Source organism: Tursiops truncatus, chromosome 11 (assembly GCF_011762595.2).
Source record: "Tursiops truncatus isolate mTurTru1 chromosome 11, mTurTru1.mat.Y, whole genome shotgun sequence".
In the NCBI taxonomy this organism is placed as follows: Eukaryota; Metazoa; Chordata; class Mammalia; order Artiodactyla; family Delphinidae; genus Tursiops; species Tursiops truncatus.
The window spans coordinates 60,436,670-60,461,311 of NC_047044.1; the positions used below are offsets into that span (position 1 = coordinate 60,436,670).

General features: G+C 48.9%; 2 protein-coding genes across 2 annotated transcripts; both read right to left on the bottom strand.

The window, feature by feature from the left end:
- Positions 1–352: 352 nt before the first annotated feature.
- KRT18 (keratin 18) lies at positions 353–20,231 on the bottom strand. The gene is made up of 8 exons (XM_033866644.2): positions 20,093–20,231; positions 3,545–4,477; positions 2,676–2,758; positions 2,235–2,391; positions 1,518–1,682; positions 1,285–1,410; positions 880–1,103; positions 353–539 (listed from the first exon to the last, which is right to left on the bottom strand). Exons 2-8 carry the CDS (start codon positions 3,956–3,958, stop codon positions 419–421), a joined length of 1,290 nt encoding a protein of 429 aa, XP_033722535.1. The 5' UTR covers positions 3,959–4,477; positions 20,093–20,231; the 3' UTR covers positions 353–418.
- LOC101323037 (cytochrome c oxidase subunit 6C-like) lies at positions 13,246–13,689 on the bottom strand. The gene has a single exon (XM_004316323.4). The coding sequence runs from the start codon at positions 13,656–13,658 to the stop codon at positions 13,431–13,433; it is 228 nt and encodes a 75-aa protein (XP_004316371.1). The 5' UTR covers positions 13,659–13,689; the 3' UTR covers positions 13,246–13,430.
- Positions 20,232–24,642: the final 4,411 nt, after the last annotated feature.

Consider the following 24,642-nt stretch of genomic DNA (forward strand, 5'->3'; position numbering starts at 1 on the left):
TCTGGTCTCGCCTCTTCCCCTTTCCTTTGCCCTCTGTCCTTCGCTCCACTTCCCTCTCAGGCTCAGATTTCTACTAAGGAGCACCTGTCAGGTGGGGGGCTTTATGATCAGTTTTCTTTAAGGTTAAGATTCACAATTCTATTGTAATTTTCCCCACTGCCATTGGCCCATCCTATCTACTGGCTCCCTTCTTTTTCTCTGAGAAGGTGACCAGACCCTTCTTCTGCCCACTCCCCAACCCGTATGAAACCTCTGGGCTCAGAGGCAATTTCTGCCTGATCAGAGGGATAGGACTATGGAGTCAGGGCATTCGTACGCTCGCAGTAGGAAATGAGCCACGGAAGACACAAAGTGATGTGCAGTAATGTCTCAACTTTTATTGGCCTCTTGCTCCCCAGGGCACCCTGCTTCTGCTGACTCAATGCCTCAGAACTTTGGTGTCTGAGGTCTCAGACACCACTTTGCCGTCCACGAACTTCAGGGTGGTGGTCTTCTGGATGGTTTGCATGGAGTTGCAGCTGTCCACGGCGTCAGCAAGACTAACAGAAGACAAAGCCCCAGTTATAAACAGCACCGCAGAGAAAAGAGAAACAAGGAAAGTGGAGAAAAGAAGGCTCCCGATCCCCGCCTGCATGTCCCAGTGCCCCTTCGCTGCTTCCTCCATAAAACGAAAACTGAAGGCCAAATTCCACCTGTGCTCCAAGAACGGCTAGGAGCAATATTTAGTCTATTCTCTTCTCGGGGCACGCGCAGAGCACCGGCGCAGTGCTCAGTGGGTACCAATGAACAGGCACATGGGGGGTTTACAAAAGCTCAGGCTTTGGGGAGAAGTGGTAGCTTGACCCCAGCTTATATAGGTAGGAGGAGAGCCCCACTCACCTGAAGTCCTCCCCATCTTCCAGGAGGCGGCGGTAGGTGTTGATCTCAGCCTCTAGCTTGACCTTGATGTTCAGCAGGGCCTCGTACTCCTGGGTCTGGCGTTGCCCCTCCGCCCGGGTCTCGGCCAGCTCCGACTCCAGGTGCAGGAGGACACCATTGAGCTGCTCCATCTGCATGGCATAGCGGGCCTCCACTTCCCTCAGGCTGTTCTCCAGGCTGGCCTTCTGCAGGGGCATAGGGAGAGGGTCGGGTGAGACAGGGTGGAGGGAGAGTCTCTGCAGCTTTCAGCCCTCTTTGAAACTTTGAGTGCCTACTGTTTGCCAGGTACTAGGGTAGTGAGTAGAAGCGGTGGGAAATACAGACAGAAACAACTCTTTCTGAGCGAAAGGCATTGAGGGCTCTCACCAGATTTCTCATGGAGTCCAGGTCGATCTCCAGGGACTGGAGAGTGCGTCTCAGTTCCGTGAGTGTCATCTCAGCAGCTCCTATCTCAGCGGTCTTCGAGGTGACCACTGTGGTGCTCTCCTCAATCTGCGGGGGGGATATAGTCCTCAGGTCCCTCCTTCTCTGTCGGCCTCCCTCCCGCACCCTCGTGCCTCTTGTGCTTAGCCTGGCATCCATCCCTCTCCCTCGTGTACCTGCTGGGACCAGTACTTGTCCAGCTCCTCTCGGTTCTTCTGAGCCAGCTCGTCATACTGGGCCCGGATGTCTGCCATGATCTTGCCGAGGTCCTGAGCTTTGGGGGCATCCAACTCCACGGTCAACCCAGAGTTGGCAATCTGGTTTTGTAGACCCTTTACTTCCTAAAGGAGAAAGGGACAAAAGTGAGGAGGTGCTCAGGGTCAGAGCTCCAGGAAGCCTCTTCACCTGTGACTGCCTCTTCCAGGAAGCCTACGGGATCAGTTGGAGAACAGAACAGGGGAATCTCTTGACTTTGCTCTCTGGGCGTTGCCAGTTCTGCGCCTTCTACTCCAGATGGCTAAAATGCCAGCTGTCAACGCCATGCTTGTCACTCACAGGTGGTGGTTTCTCTCTCCTCCCTTCACCCTGTCCCTCCATCTACAAACCTGCTCCTTGTACCTTCCTCCCTCACCTCCTCCATCAGGTCTCACTTCTGCTGCTAGCTGTTTCCACTGTGGTCCTCATCTCATCCTCTCACCCATGGCCTTTTGACCTCATCACACTCTAATTCAGGCGACCCACCGAGCGTGGCAACAGTCTGATGAAGAAGCACTCAGGCTGGTAGTTCTAAACTCCCCTGCAAGGCGGCTTGCAGGCGGCCTGCTCCGTCTAGTCCCCGGCCCAGACTCATCTTGGTCCCTTGGTTCCTGGCTTGGCCAGGGTCCCCTGCTTGCCTCCTCGTGGTTCTTCTTCATGAACAGCAGCTCCTCCTTGAGAGCCTCGATCTCAGTCTCCAGCTGCAGCCGGGTGACATTGGTGTCATCAATGACCTTGCGGAGCCCGTGGATGTCATTCTCCACAGACTGGCGCATGGCCAGCTCTGTCTCATACCTGTGGGAGCGGAGGTGATTGGAAGGGCCCTGTCTCTGATCCTGAACCTTCTCAACCCATGCCACCTACTAAGAGCAGCCCCATGCCCACTGCAAACCAGCCACCTGATTCACAAATCAGGCAGTAATCCTCTGAGCACTGTTCCTGGCACTTGGGGGACAGTGTTCTTACACTGGGTTACGTGAAGAATAAACTGATGGAGCCTCACTCTCATCCACCCAGCTCTACCCACAGCTGAACAAGATCCCCCTAACGGACCCCAGCTTCCTAGCCCCCAGCCTTACTTGACTCTGAAGTCATCAGCAGCAAGACGGGCATTATCGATCTGCAGAACGATGCGGGCATTGTCCACAGAACTTGCAAAAATCTGGGGGGATTGTAGAGAGAGGTCGCTCCATGAATGGGAAGTCAGTGATGGGGTGGGCTGAGTGTGTGGAGGGTGTCATGTGTCTCAGCGAAAAACCCTTCCTAGTCCTTGGAATAACCAGAGGCTTTCCTTGTATACCTATCCCCTTCTACCTGTGCCCCCTCACACTGTTCCCTCCTTTCCTGGAGTCTCAAATCCCAGCGTTCCCAGTCTCCTGCTGCCCTTCCTTCTAGGCCTCTGCTGGCTGGCCAGCCCGGAAGTGAGCAGTTACTAAACCGCCCTCTCCCTGGCCCTCTCCCAGCATTTTTCCTAGTGCACCTGCTCCGCATACCCCCGCCCCACCTGTGGGCCTCCTCTTTACTCCCAGATGACTCAGCCTTATAGCCACATCTGCTTAACCCCTCCAATTGTCCCCTCTCCACCAGAAGCCAGAGTGTCTGGGCCCTCTTTATTGAGCCTTGTTTCACTTCCCTCTATGCTGTCCACTCCTCTGCGAAGCTCCCCCCTCCTCTTCCCACTCTGTCCTGGGGAAGGGCGCCCTCCTGTACCCATTCACCACCCTTGGGGTCCCTGTGACCAGGGGCGATGTCTATGGAAATTAGGGGCATTCCTAACCTTCTGCGGGTGGAGTTGGGGGCGGGGCGGGAGATAGACAAGGGGAAGGAGTGCGTGCACCCCACCCTACTAAAATTCCTATCCTTGGGGGAGGGAGAGGAAGAGGGGAGTGGATAACTGGAGGGTCAAACGTGGCTGGGAGTTGGGGCTGCTCCCTCCATGCCCCCTTACCTGAAGCCTCAGGTCCTCGATGGTCTTCAAGTAGTGCCCCCAGTCTCTGACCTGGGGTCCCTTCTTCTCCAGGTGTTCCCGGATTTTGCTCTCCAGTCTCCTATTATCGGCCTCCAGGCTCCTCACATTCTCCAGGTAGGAGGCCAGGCGGTCATTCAGGTCTTGCATGGTCTCCTTCTCGCCCTGGATGCCCCCTACACCTACCAGACCCCCGGTCATCCCGGCGCCCAGGTTCCCGGACCCCCAGCCGCCCCGGACGCTGGTGGAGCGAGACACGGAGATCCGGGAGCCCGAGCCCCCGGCGCCTGCATAGACGCTGGCAGCGCTGCTGACCGGTCGGACCCCGTGGCCAGGTGACTGCGCGGAGCCCAGGGACCGGTAGCTGGAGAAGGTGGACTGGGCGCTGAAGCTCATGTTTGTTCCGCGAGGAAAGAGCGAGGCCAGGACTCAGGTGCTGGGCCGGGGAGAGTGTGAGGTCCGCAACTCAAGTTATAGCTCTCAGGGAGGGGGTGGGTGGGAACCCGCCCCCCGACAGGCCCCGCCTCCGCCACCAGAGTCGCCGCGGAAGCGCGGAAGCCTGCGCCACAGGTGGACCGCGGGGACTCCGCGCCTCAGGTTCCTGACCCTCTCCAGCCTTTCCCCGCCCCCTCAGCACCGTCCTGCTAAGGTCACCCTCCAGCCCCCAGGGTGGCGGTGAGTGAGTGGGGCCGGGACAGCCGTGGGCAGCAGGTGAAGTTGGCTCTGGCAGCTGGGACTTCAGGGCAGGAAATGACGTCATGGTACCCCCCCCCCAGGTAGGGGAGGTACAGGCCTGGTTGAGAATTTGGGGGATGAGTGTTGGGGTCGGGTGTGAGTCTCCGTCGTTGTCCTCAGCTGCAGCCCAAGTTCCCACCTGCAGGGGGCATCTTGGGGAATCTCGGAACCCTAGGAGTCCTGGGGAAGAAAAGTTGGGGGCTGGAGAAGAGGAAGAGAAACGCGACTCTGAGCCTCAAGTCTGCTGGTTTACACTCGACCGCCCCACACACTTGGTTCCCAATCGTGACCTCCTGCACTTGTTCCCTAGCACACACTCAGCCCCTATCCTATGCACGTGTATCGTCAATTACCCACAGAAACGCTTACTCACCAATTACGTTCACTCTGAACCTTCCCACTCCCTCCCCATCCCTCAGCCCACTGCCGCTGAGGCCTGGCCTTCCTCGAGCACTCTGTGGTTTGAACAGGAGTCCTCACCTCGACACACCTGCGTATCAGCCTCACCCACACCCTGGGTAAACAAATATTTCTGAGCACTTACAGTTCGACAAATATTTGTTGGGCACCTACTGTGCATCAGGCCCTGTTCTAGTTGCTGGGAGAGCGGCAGTGGAAAGAGACCAATAATCCCTCATGGAGACTGTCATGTGTCCCATTTGTTATGGGGCCTGAGAGGACAGACATGCACACCTCCAAACATTCTGGCTGAGACTCAGCACTGGTGGCCAGCCCTTTCTCCCTCCTTACTAGGACTGTTCGACAGGCCCCCTCCTTCCCCTGCCTCTCCTCCAGAGGCTCTCTGGATCCCAAGCCTGTCCCCAGGGGCTGCCTCCTCCAGGAAGCTTATGTCAGGATATGGGTGAGAAGGATGGACGTAGGGAAGTTCCCCCTGCTCCCTTCACCCCTGAAGCTGGATGGTGACCCTCTGCTGAATGAGCTGGAGGAATCCTGAGGTACTGGGCGTTCAAGTCTGTTGCCACCAGCAGCTCATTTGTCTGGCAGGGCCTGGCATTACACACCTGTCTGTGCTCTTTGCTCTGGGGAGGATCTATCGATTCTTATCGAGCTGCCATCTGAACTGAAGAGGTGAAGGCAGATGGGAGAGGAGGAATGGGAAGAGGAGGGGCCCCAGGAGTAGCTAGGTCAACGGACCAGACAGAGGGGAGGCACTGCTCAGATGAGGGGCTTGGCCCTGGATCATCCCAGGCCTGGCACCTTCTGGTGAGGAAAGCCCCTCAGCACCCAAAGGGAGCTGGCTAGGAGCAGGTCAGGGTGGGAGCTGGCCAGGGGAGGGTCAGGGCCTGCTGAAGGTCAAAAGGCAAATGGGATGCAAATTAGCATACAAATGAATGCCCACTAGTTTTGCATGGAGGATTTCTGGGAGCTTAGAAGTGCCCGTCAGTCAAAGGGGTTTCTCCTGCTTTCACCTTCACATTCCCCCATGAAGTTCCAGGATTGTCATGTTGTGCAGAATTGCACAATAAGGTGTAGAGGTTACAGACGTGATGTATTGCCTTTGCTGGTTTTGCTAAACTTGAAGTCAGACAATCTGTGGGCTTTGCCAGCTGTGTGACCTTGGGGAAGTCACTTAATTCTGCATTTCAGTTTCTTCACTGGTAAAAGGAGAAGAAAGCCTGTCCAGTCTATCTCCTTGGGTGGTAATTGATATGAATGTTAATTATTACTCATTTATTCACTGAACAAGTGCTAATTACTTACTGGGGAGTAAATCTCCAGGAGGGCAGCTGTGAGGGGGTCAGTGTAATTGTAAAGATGTCTGCATGATACAAGGACTCTTTCTAAGTCACTTAACACCCCTAGGGGACTTTGAATTCCAACAGGGATCAGGCCCAGATCTAAGGATTCTTATCTAAACTCCTTTCCAGGTCTTTCTCTGACTCCTGCCCCACTCCAACTGCTTGGGACATTTTGGGGCCTGGGGAGGGAGGCACTGTCTGGGGCTGGAGGAGGAGAGCTGCCAGCCAGGTCTTATCTCCCATAGCTGATGTTAGTGGCCACATTCCTGACCTCTTGCAGCACCGGGGCAAATACCGACCTCAGGTTTCCAGCACCAGCTGCCCTTTTCCACCACATCCAGATTCCTCTGTGATTCAGGGCCTTTTCACTCTTCTGAGAGCCTCTGGGAGAGCTGGGGAGGGGGTGTGAGGGGGGAGTTTCGGGCCCCCAGGTTCCCAGCACTGGGGCTCTGGGGTGGTGGTGGGATGGGCGATGGTGAGGCCGGTCCCTGGAGTAGGAGGAACAGGAAGGGTCCCGGTGAGAGGCCGGAACAAAGACAGATGAGAAGGCGAGTGGAGTAAAGGAGCTCAGCAGAGGGGGGTCCTGAAGGAGGGGAAATGGTCCCCCACCCCCATCCTGCCCTGTGTTCCGGTGTCCTGCTGAGGGGGAGCTGGGAACCTGAGAGACAGGTTTAACTACTGAGTAAACTCCGAGATGACCCTGATAAGAGGGGGCGGGTCAGCTCTTTCCTCCCCCTTCCCTACGCTCTCCCTTGGAGAGCTGGAGCCACAGCCCTGGGAGAACTAGATAGTGGGGAGATTAAGGGATTGGGGGATCATGGGGGCCTGGAGCCCTTTAGGCTTTGCTTTATCATTCAGTCTGTAAATTTTGTACCCAACCCTGAGGAGGGGGGTGTTTAGAATAGCAACTGAAGTGTGACGGTTGGGGTCTATAGACCAGACAGCAGGGGGCGGGGGAGGGCGGGGGCGGGAGTCGGATTCTCACCATCATCTCCAAGGACTGAAGGATTGAGAACGACTCCGGAAAGGGCCTTCCAAAGGTGTGAGTGTCTTGGGGGCAGTGAGAGGTCTTTTTAGTGGGAACAGCAGGGGGCAGCAAGGCGGGTGAGAGGTTGGCCTGGGAGGCTCCCCTCAGCTCCCCTCAGTGCAGGGCCCAGCGTGCCAGCGGACCTCCCACAGGAGGACCCCAAGGGCTACTGAATTAGGGGCAGAGCCTCCGAGGAAGAGAACACACAGAGGGAGGAAAGGGGCGAGACCCAAGGGAAAGGAGTCTGGGTTCTGGGTGGGAATTCCTCTTGCTCAGCCCTGAGTCTGGCAGGTAGCGGGAGCTCCATAAATGATTTTGATTTAAACAATTAATGAAAAGGGGTGCCGAGGAGTGTGGTTAGGTAGGCTGTGGAGGCAGGTGGGATGATGGGGGTGGCAGCTGGGTTGGGAGCGAGGCCCAGCCTGAATCCCTCAAGACTTTTGGGAATGTCCCTGGAAGTGTCCCTGCCCCATTTGGAGAACCTGGACCTGCCTGTCTAGTGTAGACTGGGGGAGGGGTTCTGGGGCCAGGCCCTTTCCCCCAGGGTTGGGAAGGTCAAAGAATGCTCTGGTACTTTTATACCATTGCTTCAGCTGGGCTTGTATCCTGGGTTATTTTCCAGGGATAAAGGAAGGAAAGATCATGAAGAACACGTAGCTGCCCAGGAATCTCCAGCGATAAAGCTCAGAGAGGGTTCCAGGAAATCTGGCCCTTCCAGAGTCCCCTCAGCTCCCTGGGGTCCCCTGCAGTCTCCTCTGGCAAAGCCAGCTCTCACCCACCAGGCGTGGCCTCTCCTATTCTTATGACCCCTTCCCCTTCCCCCGTCTGACCCTGGTACTCCTGGTCCCTCCTCTGGTACAGCCCCGTTACCTCAATGCCATCCCCCAGCCCATCACCTCTTTCCAATCTGCCAAGAGGTGTGTGGCGCACAGGGATGAGTGTGGCACTTGGTGTCAAAAGACCTGGGTTCAAGGTTCCACTGCTGGCTGGGTGACCTTGGGCAAATTTACTTGCCTTGGTCTCCTCAGCTGTAGAATAAGGATAATAGTTACATCTACTCCGAGAGCTTTCATGAGAACCAAATGAGACAATCTGCCTGGAAGGGCTTTGACAGCTGAAGAAGTCAGTTCATTTCCTCTCTTGTCTGGTTTGCCCCCATCTACTCTTTGCCTTCCCAGGTCCCTTATTTTGCTCTCACTACCCTCTAGCCTTCTGCTCCCTCCTCATCACTATTTCTTTACTTTCAATTTGGGCACAGGGCAGGGGCAGCTAAAACTGAGTCTATGGAAAAGGGGGCGAAATGCAAAAGTAGAGTGGCTGAAAACCCGTCTCAAAATCATCCCATCAATGGCCACGTCTCTACCAGTCCCTCTCCTTTTGGCTTTGAACTCGGCAGATCTACTAGCAATGTCTGGGGAAACTGCCCTGTGAGCAGCTAGACAGGCAAGGCTACAGCTCGAGAGAGGCATGGGGTATGGAATGCAGCTTGTGGAGCCAAGGCTAGCCCTCAGGGCCTTGGCAAAAACTGGACAAAGTCAGCCTCCTCCTTGTCTCCTTGGCCTGTGCACTGACCGACCTGCACAGGCAGATGCGGTAGCCCTGTCTGGAGCCATCCCCCTAGAGGATCTGGGGGAAAGCCTGGTGTGGATGAGATGGCCTAAGGAAAAAGATCAGACAAAAAACGTGGGCAGAATCTGCATAGAGGGACCCAAGGCAAGAAGAGGAGGAAGAGACAGGGAAAAGAGAGGAGAGAGGAGAGGAGGTCCAGACTCCTGCCAGCTCCCAAAAGAGACCAGGAGAGAGGGCTGTCATGAAAGCCAAGGAGAAGAAGTTTCAAGGAGGGGCAGATGTGCACAGAGATCAAGGAGGCTGTGGAGAAGCAGAGCACTTCCAGTAAAGTGATGGAGACCAAAGCCAGATGCTGGAAGGCCAAGGAGTCAGTGGTTAGTGCTAAGTGGAAGCAGAACGTAAACTTTTCTTTTACGAAGTTTGGGGGAATGCCCTCGCAGTCCAGTGGTTAGCACTCTGTGCCCTCACGGCTGAGGGTTCGGGTTCAGTCCTTGTGGTCCAGTGGTTAGGACTCCATGCTTCCACTGCTGGGACCATGGGTTCGATCCCCGGTCGGGGAACTAACATCCTGAAAGCCGCATGGTATGGCAAAGAAAAAAAATTAAAAATTAAAAAAAAAGGTTTGTCAGGGAAGGAAAGGAGAAAATGGGGTGATACCCTGTTGTAGGGAGCAAGGTTGATGGAAGGTGTCCTCAGGATGATACTGTTTAGCCAGGCTGATCAGTGATTAAACAAGCAATGACCACGGAGTGAGGTTGGTGCTGGGCCAGGGCAAGTCCAGGGCCCAATGGAAGCCCATAGCAGCAACTGCTAACCCAGCCTAAGAGCCTAGGGGAAGTGACATTTCAGCGGAAACCTGAAGAGTGCTAGTACTAGTAGGTGGCAGACCTGGGATTTGTCATACGTAACCTCTACATGCTTCTGCCTCTCTACCAATGGGAAGAGCAGGACAGAGGCAGAAGGAGCCTGCGGCACGCGTGATGAGGTAACATGGTCTACCCGTGGTGCATGAGGCTATGTGAATGGTTCTGAGGTCCCAGTGAAGGTCACACAGCATGGCTCCATGATGAGACCAACCACATGAGAATCTGTATCCTGGGGGAATCTCTTGCTGAGAGATGAGCGGGAGGGAGTGGTGGAAACTCAGAGGCAAAGGAATCTAGATTTACAACATTGTTGAAATAGACTCTTGGGGTGGGTTGAGTGGGAAAGCAAAGACAACCAGAAGAACTCAGAGGAAAAGGAGTCCAGGGCTTGGGAGCTGACATGATGGATGGCAGTCTAGAAAACAAGGGAGCACGAGATGTGACATGTCAGAGAGGGGATTGTCGGAGTTTGGGGTCAGAGCAGACGATATCATTTAAGGGTGGCTGAAATCATGGAGTTAAGGATCTTAAGGAAAAGAAAGGATAGGAAAAGAGCATAGATTTTGGAGTCAGGCAGATCTGAGTCTGTGTTCTAGCTCTGTTGTTTGCCTGCTGAGTGACCTCGTTCAAGTCGGGTGCCCAAGTTAGTAAGCTTCTCTGAGCTACAGTTTCCTCATCTGTTGTTGCAGGAATTAAATGTGCATGATAGGGCCTGGAGCATAGCAGTGCTCCCCTGCCTTCTTCTGCTGCAATAATCATCAGCATGGAGGTTCAAGTCTCTCAGTTTAGTTCAGTTCTACAGTGAGCTGGGGATACAGAGATAAATAAAAATAAACAATAATAATCAAGGAGATGATTATTAGAGGGGAAGATAACCAGACCAAAAAAATACAGTGTGATAGGTGCTATGAAAAGTTCTAAGGTAGTATCAGAGGAGGGAATAATTCATCCATTCATTAACAATTTGTAAGGGAGCTGTTATGTGCCAGCCATGTTCTAGGCTCTGGGGATACAGCAAAGAAAAGCCAGATAAGGTTGTTCTTGCGGAGCTCACATTTTAGGTGGAAGGGTTGGGATCGTGGAGAACCTCAAGAAGGAGGGAATGCTCTGGCAGAGTTTCAAAAAAATGAACAAGAGCTTGTTAGAGAGACAAGGGGGTCAAGGAGAAGTCTTTACAGATAGAACAGTATTGTGATCTGTTACAGTATCCAACAGAGTCCCCTCCTCTGAGTTTCAGATATGTATCTCCTGCCCATCACTGGATATTGTCCCCAGTTGGAGTTTTCAAAGAAATCTTTTTTATTTAAAGATTTCTTTTGGCTGTGCTGTGCAGCTTGTGGGATCTTAGTTCCCAGACCAGGGGTTGAACCTGTATCCTTGGTGGTGAAAGAGTGATCTCCTAACCACTGGACTGCTGGGGAATTCCCAAAGAAGTCAAGCTTATTAGATGTAAGGCTGGATCTTCCTGCATCTTTTTTTTTTTCTTTAAAAAAATTCAGATTTATTGAGGTACAATTTGCATAGAGAAATATTCACTCTTTTCAGGGATACGGTTCAGTGGGTTTGGACAGATGGATACAGTTGTAGACCTGCCACCATAAATCAAGATAGAAAACATTTAATCACCTCAGAAAGTCCTATTGCATTCCTTCATAGTCAGTCTCCCTCACCCACCCCCAGCTCTGGCAGCCATCAATCTGCCCCAATGATTTTTCCTTTTTCAGAATGCCACGTAGATTGAATCATAGACCACGTTACCTTTTGTCTCTGACTTCTTTCACTTAGCATAATGCTTTTGTGTTTCACCCATGTTATTGCATGTATCAGCACTTCGTTCCTCTTTATTGCTGTATAGTATTCTACTGTATGGTGGTATCACAATTAGTTTATTCATTCACCAGTACGTGGGTATTTGAGTCGTTTCCAGTTTTTAGTAATTATGAATGAAGGTGTTATAAATATTTGTGCACAGTTCTCTGTGTGGATATAAGTTTTCATTTTTCTTGGATAAAATAGCTAGGAATGGGATGGTGTGTTGTATGATAAATATATGTTTAACTTTATAAAAAACTGCTAAACTGTTTTTCAATTGAAGTTTAGTTAATTTATAATATTGTGTTCAAACTATTTTCTAAAGTAACTGTACCATTTTGCATTCCCACCACTAATGTATGAGGGTTCCAATTGCTCTTCACCCTCACCAGCACTTTCTACTGTTTTTCTTTTTTTAAATTATAGCTTTACTGGTGGGTGTGTAGTAATATCTCATTGTCGTTTTAATTTGTATTTTCGTAATGACTAATGATGTTGAGCAACTTTTTTATGTGCTTTTGTTGCCATCTGTATCTCTTCTTTGATGAAGTGTCAGTGCAAATCTTTTGCCCATTAAAAAATATTGGGTTGTCCATAAAAAAACGAAAAGACAACCTATGGAATGGGAGAAAACATTTGCAAATGATAAGACAGAAAAGAGCTTAATCTCCAAAATATACAAACAGCTCATACAACTCAAGAAAAAAACAAACAACCCAATCAAAAAATGGACAGAAGACCTTAATAGACATTTCTCCAAAGAAGACATACAGATAGCCAGGAGACACATGAAAAGATGCTCAACATCACTAATTATTAGAGAAATGCGACTCAAAACTACAGTGAGGTACCATCTCACACTGGTCAGAATGGCCATCATTAAAAAGTCTACAAATAACAAATGCTGGAGAGGGTGTGGAGAAAAGGGAGCCCTCCTGCACTGTTGGGGGGAGTGTAAGTTGGTGCAGCCACAACGGAAAACAGTGTGGAGGTTCCTCAGAAAACTAAAAATAGAACTACCATATGATCCAGCAATCCCACTCCTGGGCATATAACCAGACAAAACTATAATTCAAAAAGACATGTACCCCTATGTTCATAGCAGCACTATTCACAATAGCCAAAACATGGAAACAACCTAAACGTCCATCAACAGATGAATGGATAAAGATGTGGTACATATGCACAATGGAATACTACTCAGCCATAAAAAAGAACGAAATAATTACCATTTGCAGCAACATGGATGAAATGAGAGATTATCATACTGAGTGAAGTAAGTCAGAAAGAGAAAGACAAATACTGTATGATATCACTTATATGTGGAATCTAAAATATGGCAAAATGAACCTATTTACAAAACAGAAACAGGCTCACAGACATAGAGAACAGACTTGTGGTTGCCAAGGGGGTAGGGGCTGGGGGACGGAAGGACTGGGAGTGTCGGATTAGCAGATATAAACTATTACATATAGGATGGATAAACAAGGTTCTACTGTATAGCACAGGGAACTATTTTCAATCTCCTGTGATAAACCATAATGGAAAAGAATGTATAAAAAAAGAATGTCTCTCTGTATATAACTGAGTCACTTTGCTGTATGGCAGAGACTGGCACACGTTGTAAATATACTATACTTCAATAAAAAATTAAACTAAATAAAAAAATATTGGGTTGTCTTTTTTATTATTTATTTATGAGAGTTTTAAAAAATATATCTAGATTTAAGTTTTTCATCATATATGTGATTTACAACTATTTTCTTGCAGTCTGTAGTTGTCTTTCCATTTTCTTAATGGTGTCTCTTGCGGAGAAGCTATTGGTTTTGAAGAAGTCCATTTTATCAAGTTTTTAGTTTAAGGATCATGCCCTGCTGCTGTATTTGAGAAATCTTTGCTTATGTGAAAGTCACAAAGATTTTTTTCTGTTTTCTTCTAGAAGATTTATGGTTTTAGATTTTTTTGTTTGTTTGTTAATCGTTTGTTTATCATGAGAAACTATTCCTTAGCCCAGATATTAGTAGTTCATAGTTCAGGAACACAGGTAAGTGACAAACTTCCATGGAACTCAACCCAGAGAAATTCTTTATATTCCAAAATCACTTTGCACTCTGAAAGATACCAGCCTTCCTCATCTCCTCAAAATCTTTTATGGAATCATAAGTTCTGTAGAAATCTGCATATGCCTTCTTTCTTGGTTCAGCCATAGCAAACTTATAGAAAGCTGCAACTCCCAAGGGGACAAAGAATGCTCCAACAATATGAAATCGCAGACGCTTGGCCAGAAGGCCACGCATATGAGGTTTTGTCAAAGAACTGGAAGCCATGGTAGTTTTTCTCCTTGACAGCGGACTATTTCAAGGTCACGCAATCAAGAACACTCCAGCAGGTCCCACAGGGCCCACTTTGTGACCCGGACCTGAAGTCCGCGGCGCGCGGGCCAGCCTCCCGACTTTCGGCGAGCGCGGCCCGGGCAGGGGCCTATGGTTCTAGATTTTACATTTTGGCCTAAGATTCATTTGAGTTAATGTGTTTGGCAAATATTTTCTCCCAATCTGTGGCTTACTTTTGTATTTTCTTTCTTTTTTTTTATAAATTTATTTTTTGGCTGCGTTGGGTTTTCGTTGCTGAGTGAGGGCTTTCTCTAGTTGTGGCGAGTGGGGGCTACTCTTCGTTGTGGTAGGTGGGCTTCTCATTGCGGTGGCTGCTCTTGTTGCGGAGCATGGGCTCTAGGCGCAGGCTCAGTAGTTGTGGCGCACGGGCTTAGGTGCTCCATGGCTTGTGGGATCTTCGCGGACCAGGGCTTGAACCTGTGTCCCCTGCATTGGCAGGTGGATTCTTAACCACTGTGCCACCAAGGAAGTCCCTACTTTTGTATTTTCTTAACAGTGTCATTAGAATAGATGACATTTTTAATTTTGGTAAAATTCCATTGTCAAATTTTTCTTTAATGGTTTATTTTTGTGTGTGTGTGTTCTAAGAAATCTTTACCTAACCTAAGATCACTAAGTTTTTTTTCTTATGTTTTCTTCTAGAAGTTGTATATTTTTAGGTTTTTTGTTTTGAGTTGATTCTTGTCTATGACATGAAGTATGGGTTGAGGTTAATTTCTTTTTTTGCATGCGGATATCCAATTGTTCCAGCACTATTTGTCGAAAAGACTATCTTTTCTGCAATGATTTACCTTGGTACCATCGTGTGAGTCTATTTCTGAGCTCTTACGTTCCACTGATGTATATATCTATCCTTATGTTAATACCCCACTGTCTTGATTACTATAGCTTTATGGTAAGTCTTGAAGCCAGGTAGTGTGAGTTCTTCAACTTTTTTCTTTTTCAAAATTGTTTTGGCTAGTCTAGGCCCTTTGTTTTTTTATATAAATTTTTAGAATCAGTTTGTCAATCTCTAAATAAAAGCTTGCTGGAATTTTGATTGGGACTGCATTAAATGCATGACCTTTGTATATCTCACCATTCTAGATCTTCTTTAATCTCTTTCATTAACGTTTTGTGGTTTTCAGCACACACATCTTGCACTTGTTTTGTTTGATTGGAAGGTATTTTATGTTTTAAGTCTGATTGTTAATGATATTGTGTTTTCAATTTCAATATCCAATTGTTCATTACTAGTATATAGAAATATGATCGATTTTGTATATTGATCATTTAGCCTGCAACTTTGCTAAACTCTCTTACACCAGTAGCTTTTTTGTAGATTGAAACCTTTTACATAGAATATCATTTCATTTGTGAATAAAGGCAGCTTTATTTCTTCTTTTCCAATCTGTATGCCTTACTTTCTTTTTCTTGACTTAACTGCACTAGCTAACACCTCCATTACAATGTTAAATAGAAGTGGTGAGACAGCAAATACCTTTGCTTTAGTCCTGATCTTGTGGGGAGAACATTCATTCTTTCACTATTAAAAATTATGTTAGCCCTAAGCTTTTTGTAAATGTTCTTCATCAGGTCAAAGAAATTCCCTTCTATTCATAGTTTGCTGAGAGTTTTTCTTTTCTTTTTTTTTAGATTTTTTTAATGTGGACCATTTTTAAAGTCTTTATTGAGTTTGCTGCAATATTGTTTCTGTTTTATGTTTTGTTTTTTTTGCCCCGAGGCATGTGGGATCTTAGCTCCCCAACCAGGGATTGAACCCACACCCCCTGCACCGGAAGGTGAAGTCTTAACCACTGGACCACCAGGAAAGTCCCAAGAGAGTTCTTAATCATAAATGGATGTTGAACTTTGTTAAATGTTTTTTCTGCATCAATTGAGATGGACATATGATTTTTCTTATTTAGTCTATGAATAAAATGAATTACATTAATTGATTTTAAATATTCAACCAATCTGCCATACCAGGGAGAAATCCTATTTGATTATGATCTATTGTTCTTCTTATCTGTTGTTGGATTTGATTTGTTAATATTTTGGTAAGGGTTTTGAATTAATGTTCATGGAGGATATTGATCTATATTTTTCTTGTATTGTGTTTTTTTGGTTTTTTTTTTTGCGGTACGCAGGCCTCTCACTGTTGTGGCCTCTCCCGCTGCGGAGCACAGGCTCCGGACGCGCAGGCTCAGCGTCCATGGCTCACAGGCCCAGCTGCTCCGCCGCATGTGGGATCTTCCCGGACCGGGGCACGAACCCGTGTTCCCTGCATCGGCAGGCGGACTCTCAACCACTGCGCCACCAGGGAAGCCCTTTACTGATTTTCTATTTGTCTTATTAATTATTGAGAAAGGAATATTGATGCTTCCAAGCATAATTTTGGATTAATCTACTTCTCCTTTCAGTTCTTTTAATTTCTATTTTATGTTTTTTTCAAATTAATTAATTAATTAATTTGGCTGCGCCGTGATTTAGCCGTGGCACGCGGGATTTTTGTTGCTGAGTGTGAGCTCTTAGATGCGGCATGTGGGCTCTTAGATGCGGCATGCGGGCTCTTAGTTGCAGCATGTGGGATCTAGTTCCCTGACTAGAGATCGAACCCAGGCCCCCTGCACTGGGAGCTTGGAGCCTTAGCCACTGGACCACCAGGGAAGTCCCTCTATTTTATGTTTTTAAAAACTCTGTTGTTGGGTGCACGCACATTTAGGATGCTTATAGCTTCCTGATGAATTGGCCCCTTTGTCATTCTGCAATGTCCCTCCATAGCCCAGATACATTCTTTGTTTTGAAGTCCATTTTGTCTGATATTCGTGTGACCTTCTTCTAATTTCCCCCTTCTCATGGAATGGCATCACCATCCAAAGAGGTGTCTAGGGCAAAAACTGGGTTGTCATCCTTGACGCTTCCCACCCTCCACCACCATATCAGCCCATTATCAAATCTTGTCCATTTACCTCCTAAATGACTCTTGAATCTTTCAGCTCCTCTCTAGCTCTATAATCATCACCCTAGTCTAAGTTATCGTTATATTATCTCTTGCTTAGCCTACTCTCTTAGTTTACTGATGTCCTTGAATCCACTTTGGTCTAATGTGCTCTCCACATGGCAAGCAGGCACGATTAAAAAACACACACACACAAATGAAGTCACCCCTCTAAAGCTAATTAGATCTAACTAGGTCCAATTATTCTTAGGGTAAGGACCCCAAGTCTTAAAGTGGCTGATGAAGCCCTGCATGGTCTAAAGCTAATTAGATCTAACTAGGTCCAATTATTCTTAGGGTAAAGACCTAAGATCTAATTAGATCTAATTAGACCTAAGATCTAATTATTATCTAATTATTCCAATTATTCTTAGGGTAAGGACCCCAAGTCTTAAAGTGGCTGATGAGGCCCTGCATGGTCTAAAGCTAATTAGATCTAACTAGGTCCAATTATTCTTAGGGTAAAGACCCCAAGTCTTAAAGTGGCTGATGAGGCCCCGCATGGTCTGACCCTCTCAACCTCTGCAGCCTCCCTCTGTACCTTTTCTCCCTCTTAATATGGCTACACTGACCTTCTTTCTGTTTGTGGAACATGTTGTACTCCTGCTTACCCAGGGCCTTTGCACATGCAATTCTCTATAACTAGATCACTCTCTTCTCCTTTTTCAGCTTTTTCTATTAATTTACTCATCTCTCATATCTCAGTTCAAGTATTGCTTCCTCAGCGAAGTTTCCCTAACTCCTTCAAATTTAGGTCAGGTTGCTCTACAATATACTCTCTTAGGATTGTGTTCCTCTCGTTAAAATAATGTATAGCAGTTTATATTTACATTTTCATGAGTGTGATTATTAGGTTACTATCATTCTCTCCAACTAGATTATAAGCTCCAGGGGCCATGTCTATTTTGCTCACCCTTGTGTCCTTAGTGCCTGCACTTATTAGGTGCTCAATAAATACTTGTCGAATATGTAAAGAGTCAATGGGTAGCAGAGAAAAGGAAGAGGCAGAAGATGAAATGGGAAAGGTTGCTGAGGGCTGGGTCAAGGAGGACCTTGCAGGCCTTGTAGAGTTTTTCCTTCCTTGCTTCTCAATTCTATTTTGCACCAGATACATCAGGAAATGTGCTATGATCACATGTGCCAAGGTACCACCCACGTCTGCAGGGGGTTGGGTTCTGAGCCTCTATTTATAACAAGTTCCCTAGGGATGCACCAGTGGCTGTGGGCTACTGGGATGACATTGAAGCTTGAAGAAGGGAAGTGTCATGGTCAGAATTGCATTTTGGCAAGACCATTCTAGCTGTATGTCTTGGAAAGACAGGAAGGGACAAGACTGGAGATTACTGCCATCATCTAGGCAAGTGACATGAATGCCCGGACTAGGGGGAATCAGTGGAAAAACAGGGAAGAAAATAGACTCAAGGGAAATTTAGAAGTTAGAAGTTAGGTCTTGGTGTCTAATTGGATATAAGGGGAAAGAACAAGGAAGAATAGCAACCACAATAATTAACAATTACTGAGTACCTATGATGTGCCAGGCATGAGCCTATGTGCTTTACACATATCACATTATTTAGGCTCATAACAACCATGTGAGGCAGGTTATAGTACCATCCCCGGGGCTTCAGGTGACTCCTAACTTTCTCGCTTTGGAGGCAGTGAGGCTGTCCACCAGGTAATGATTATGAGAGGAAGGAAGGCCAGGAGGGTGGTGTTAGACAATGACTTCTGTTTGGAACCTACCGACTTTGCGACTTGGGTGAGACATCCAGGTGGCAATTGGAAACATGGGTCTGAAACTCTCCTGAGAGTTGGGAGTTGTGGGTCCAAGAGCCATCATCCCTGGGAGTGGATGGGATTGTTCAGAAGAGGTTAAGGCACCCGTCCCAGGGCTACTAACTTTCAAGGCCGAGGTTCTTAATCTGGCCTCTGTGATGGTTTCCTGAGTACATGAATCCCTTGAGGCATATGAGAGATGCTGGCAATCTGTGATGGTGCCTTAGAGTCTCAAAAGTGCGCATGGTCCACCAAAAAGATTAAGGGCTATGGATACAAGTGGTGGGTAGATGAAGAGGATTCAGGAGTGAATCAGTAGCGTCCAGTCCAATATTGCAGGGAGGTCAGATAAGAGAAAGCTTGAAAAGGTCGACCAAATTCGGCTCTTAGTTGATCACGGGTGGTTTTAAATTTCCATGGCTGGTGGCTGGGGTGGGAGTAGGTAGGATGAGGTGAAAATTGAGAACAAACATGACCTCTTTATTGGGAAGAGGAGAGAGGGGGGTCCAGGGTCAAGGATAATTTCCCTCCCTCCTTCCCTCTCTCCCTCCCTCCCTTCTTTCCTTCCTTTCTTCCTTGCTTTTTTTAAGTAGCAAAGCCCTTGAGCAGGGATACAGGTAGAGGGGAAAAGTCCCTCCAGGACCAGAGAGAGATGGTCCTTGATGCAGCGAGGTTCTGAGGGGATAGAGTTCAGAGTGCAGGTGGCGGGCCTGGCTCTGAGCACAGTGAGGGACACCTCCATCTCCAAGAGGGAGGAAAGGGTGGGGATGGATACAGACAACGGATGAGGGGGGCATTGTTAAGGATGGTGGTGGCAGCCATGAGGGCCCCTTTGGGTACCAAGAGTTTACGATTCTGGTGACTAGCAGAGGGGAAAGAGTGATGGTGCATCTGGTCTCACACTAGCTGAGGAGACACTGTCTTTTCCTTAGCCTGGACACCCTCCTCCTTATGTTTGGCCTTGTCCTCCTCCAGGAAGCCTTCCTTGACTGATAACTCCATTCTGCCCCTTCCCAGCAGCTGCCTCAGCTCCCTGTTCCCTCTTTGTCTCAGCACAGAGGCCAAGAGCTCCCCTTGGTTCAGTGTCTGCCTGTCTGTCTGTCTCTGGTCTCCAGAGAGAAGGCTCAAGGAAGGAGGTGAGGAGGGGATGGGAGCATTTGTGTATCTGTAAAATGGGTGGCTACTTCCTCAGGACGTTCCCTCCCCAGCTCTCAAGACAGGCTGTGCCCACAAGGGGGTGTTCAGCCAGAGAAGGCCTGCTTCGCATGATCTGGGCAAACAGCCCAATTGGCAGGCTGTCAGCAGGGCCCTCACCTTTGCTCCCTGCTCAGATGGCCCTGGCCTCCGTTGCCATGGTTGCCCCTTAGTTTGGGGTAAACAGAGCTCTCCCTCTCCCTATCCAGACACCTAAGTGTCTCTCTGGGGAGGGTTTGGAATTTCCAGCGTGCAGGTATCCCTCACCCTGCTTCCCAGAAGGCACAAGGATGGCGAGTCACAGCATTTAGGCCCCTTTCCACCCAGTCACTGCTCTCTGGCTGGCCCTGAGGCTCCCTTCTGCTCCACCTGTGTCCTGTGAGAATTGGGGAGGGATAGGGAGAGGGCTGGAACTCACTGTCAAGCTGGGTGGTGGGTATAGGGAAGAGCCTTCCTGTCTTCCTTTGGGCTGTTTCTCCTGGGGCCTAGATCCAATCCCTGGAATCAGTGAGAACGATTACAGCTTCTTTCCTCGTTTCTCCTGGATCCTTAGGGCCTAGGGTGAGAGAGAGGAGAAGATAGAAAAAACAAATGTGGAGGAGAAGAATACGGATCAGAGTGGAGAAGATGATTCATCTGGATAGAAGTGAATCTTAGAACCATCCTTCATTCATTCATTCATTCATTCTGTGAATCAAACAAATTCCCGTGCTGGGTACTGAGGGAAACAGAAACATGTAAGACACAAGCCTGCTTTTGAGGAGGTGCCTTGGTGCTGGTGTGAGGGCCCTGGATTTGGAAACTGGGGACCCTGGTATGAGCCCTAACTACCACTTGATGGACAAGTCACTTCTCTAAGCCTTGGGTTCCTCATCTGTAAATAAGGATAATGATACTTAACTCCCAAGGTTATTGTGCGGATCAAACGAGATGAACATGGACCACTGCCTCATTTGCCGGTGATCAACAGCAGTTGGATGCCTGTGGCTCAAGTTTGCAGTCAGGGAGGAGCGCTCAGACAAATATGACCCAGCCCAGGGTGTAACGAGGCCAGTTCTTGGGGTCTCTGTGGGAGAGGCCACTTCCCACAGCGGTGACGGCGGCAGGGAGGTGCTGCTGGGTGGTTTTCGTTCAGTAAATGTTTGCAGAGTGCACACGGCGCGCTGCAAGGGTAACTGTAGGCAGGATGGGCAGAACCCCGGGGCTGGGGCAGGGAGGCAGCTAGTGCCAGGCAGGAAAGCTCAGCTCCATCATCGTGAGGAGCTTGACCTTTACTCTGGAGGCAAAGGGAAGTGCTCAGCTAGGGAGTGACAGGATCCAAGTGGTGTTCATAGAAGATCAGTCTGCCTGGGCCCTGGGGGAAAACACCTTGGAGCAAAGTAAAGCGAGTCCATCGTGGAGGTAGAGGGGGGCGCTGGGCCAGAGGGAGACAGCGTACATGTCTAGGAGCCTCAGGCGGGCAGTGAGGTCACCTCCCCTGCAACTCTGCAGGGAGGGGGGCATTCACAGCAGCACGTCTCTTTCTCTGGGGGCCCTTCTCACTTGCCTGCGAGGAGGAGGGAGGGAACATCGCAGGGAGGTGGAGAATTTCTCCGGAACACTGGCCCCTTCCGCCTCCTCCCTCCACGGGACCCAGGGCCTGGCTCAGAGGTGGGAGGGGGAGAGGGGGACAGGATCGGGGTCCCATCTGGGTCCCTTCTGGGTCCTGCTCCTGTCCTCTAAGAGAGAGGGTGAGTCAACTGCGGTTTTTAAAGCTGGAGAAGTAGTTCATGGTGGCAGAGAGATCGAAACCCCACAGGCCACAAGAACTTCACTGTCTTGAGCCCCAGAGAGCTACCTGGAATACGGTGCTGTCCAGCCCCGGGACACAACTTTCTTGGGAGGGAAATTTCTGGCCGGGGGGAGCTAGTTGATAGGAATCGAGGCCCTCAGCCTTTGGTGGTACCAGTGATCCTGGCCCCCCTTAGCTCCCACCTCATTTCCGGATGGGCCACCCACGCTGGGGTGACTCAGGTATGCGGCTCAGGCCTGAAATCCTCCCAAGCCCCTGGGCTGACTCAGCCTGAGCTCCCGGGAATGGCGAGATCGTTCCCCCAGCTCTCCCGAGGTAGACAGATAAGGTTTACGGCTCATTATCTGTGAGATGGTGGGCTGTGCAGACATACCTGCAACTGCATTCCTCCTGGGCCTGACCCTGCCTTACACAGTCTTTTCCAGGAATTTCAGGCGTCTGAGCACCATTTATTTTCAGAAACCTGCTTGTCAGCACCTCCTCCCCCGAGGGGGTCTCCTCCCACCCAGGCCTCGCCTTGCTCTTGTCCCCCTGAGGCCTGCCGCTCCCACTCTCCTCTGGGCCTTGGCTTCTGGGCCGGCCTGCCCCACTCGAGGTCCGGTCCGAGTGAAAAGAGATCCAGCACAGCTCCTTTTGCAAAGAAGCATATCCCCTTCCCTTTTCCCTCATTTCTACTACTACTCCTTGCCTTAGCCAGTCCTTCCTTCAGTCTACCCTTTTCTCCCTTTCAATTCTTAAATTAAACTTCCACTTAATTTAATACTTATTTTCATTTTATATCCAGGTCACATTTTCTACATTAAAATATAACCATATAATAACCATAAATGGAGGATAACGTTTTAAAATCGTGACCCACTATATTGTACACCTGTAACATATGATATTGTACAGCAACTATACTTCAATTAAAAAAGACTGTGGAGGGCTTCCCTGGTGGCGCAGTGGTTGAGAGTCCGCCTGCCGATGCAGGGAACACGGGTTCGTGCCCTGGTCCGGGAAGAGCCCACATGCCGCGGAGCGGCTGGGCCCGTGAGTCATGGCCTCTGAGCCTGCGCGTCTGGAGCCTGTGCTCCGCAACAGGAGAGGCCACAACAGTAAGAGGCCCGCGTACCGCGAAAAAAAAAAAAAAGAGAAAGAATTCGAATCCCCTTGGGCTTCCCTGGTGGCGCAGTGGTTAAGAATCCGCCTGCCAATGTAGGGGACACGGGTTCGAGCCCTGAACCCCGGTCCAGGAAGATCCCACATGCCGCAGAGCAACTAAGCCCACAGCAACTGCGCCACAACTACTGAGCCTGCGCTCTAGAGCCCGCGGGCCACAACTACTGAAACCCACGCGCCTAGAGCCCGTGCTCCGGGACAAGAGAAGCCACCGCAATGAGAAGCCCGCGCACCGCGACAAAGAGTAGCCCCCGCTCGCCGCAAGTAGAGACAGCCCGCGTGCGCGCGCAGCAACCAAGACCCAACGCAGCCTAAATAAATAAATAAATTTAAAAAAAAAAAAAAAAAAAAAGACTGTGGATATTGACAAAAATTTTGGATTTGGGGAAAAAATATATATATATTCATGCTGACTTCCCCCACCCCCTACACCCTCAGAGAAAAAAGTGAACTTTACACACCTTGAAAGATGGGATGCACAGAGCAAGATGGAATTGCACCCAAGTAACAAAGAACACAAAGAGACCCAATAGTAGACATGTCAGAAGCTCATAGGTGACAGCTCAGGGCTTGAGGGCTTGCAGCAGGAAGGAGGAGGCATGAAAAGGCTAAAGTTTTGAAATGCTATCGCTGGTGCCACATTGAAAGGGAGAAAAGGCTAGACAGAAGGGAGGACTGGCTAATCCAAGGAACAGAATAATAGGAGTAGAGATGAGTGAAGAGGGAAGGGGGAATGCTCCTTTGAAAGGAAAGCATTCCTTAAAGGAGCTGATGCTGTTTTGTTCATGGGTTGGTATCCAGTGAGGTAGACTCTGGAGAGCAGGTGAGGGTGGACTTATCATAGGAGCCCTTTAATGGAGGAGAGGGAGGTAAAAGACAGGGGGAAGGGTGAATTCTTGGAGAAGAGTTTATCGTTTTCACCCATCACAGCAATAGTCCTATATGGGCACTGCACAGGGGCAAAGAAAATCTCTTGCAAATATTATCATCATATAATTGATTTTATAGAGGAGAAAACAAAAGCTGTTCAAATCAAATCAGTGTGATTTCAAGCTTAATGCTTTCCCCAAGACATTGCAATCACTTTGGGAAGTTCAAAGTTCTAAAAACGGAATGAATTTAAATGTCATTAATAATAAAATGTAATTTCAAGGAATTTTAGAAATAAATGGGACTGTTCCTTCACTGTACAGATGAGACAGCTGTAGCTCTGAGAGGGGAAGTGACCTGTCCAAGGTCACACAGCAATTTAGAGACTGAGTTGAGAGGAGAGCACAGGTTATTTGATTCCCCAGTTTTTGTTTTCCTGCTAGTCCGTATTGTTCCAAGAATTGCTGAAAACAATTCTCAAATGAAAATGAATTCTCACGACAAAACCTAGAGCACTTTGGAGGTGGTGATAGGAATTTGCAGAAGTGAAAGGGCTTGAGGGTGTGTCAACTCACAGGATTCGTGGGAAGTGTAGGGAGCCAGGAAGTCAGCTGGCCAGTGAGCCAGCTTTCAGCTGTCCTGGGATTCCTAGGCCTCCCCAGATCAGCAGGGCAACTTCTGCAGGCCTTCTGGAAGTCATCTTCCTTTATCAGAGGTGCTGGCTGATGTGAGTCAAAGCTTTCATGCTGGCCTGGAGAATTTGCCTTCCTATCTCCAGCGTCTTTCAGTCTGTGTCTGGTTAGACTCAGGACTGGGAAACCCAGTGGGACTGGGAAACGTAACTGGGTTCTGGAGCTTGAAGAGTTGGGTTGAATTCTGTTCCTGACATTTAGGTGCCGTGTGACCTTACAAAATGGGTCGAAAGTTTCTAAACTTCCATACCCTAATGTGTAAATAAGACTAACTGTACTTTCCTCATGGGTTTAATTGTGAGGATTAAATGGGATTATAAAAGGTCTACGGGGGCTTCTCTGGTGGCGCAGTGGTTAAGAATCTGCCTGCCAATGCAGGAGACACGGGTTCGAGCCCTGGTCCGGGAAGATCTCACATGCTGTGGAGCAACTAAGCCCGTGTGCCTCAACTAC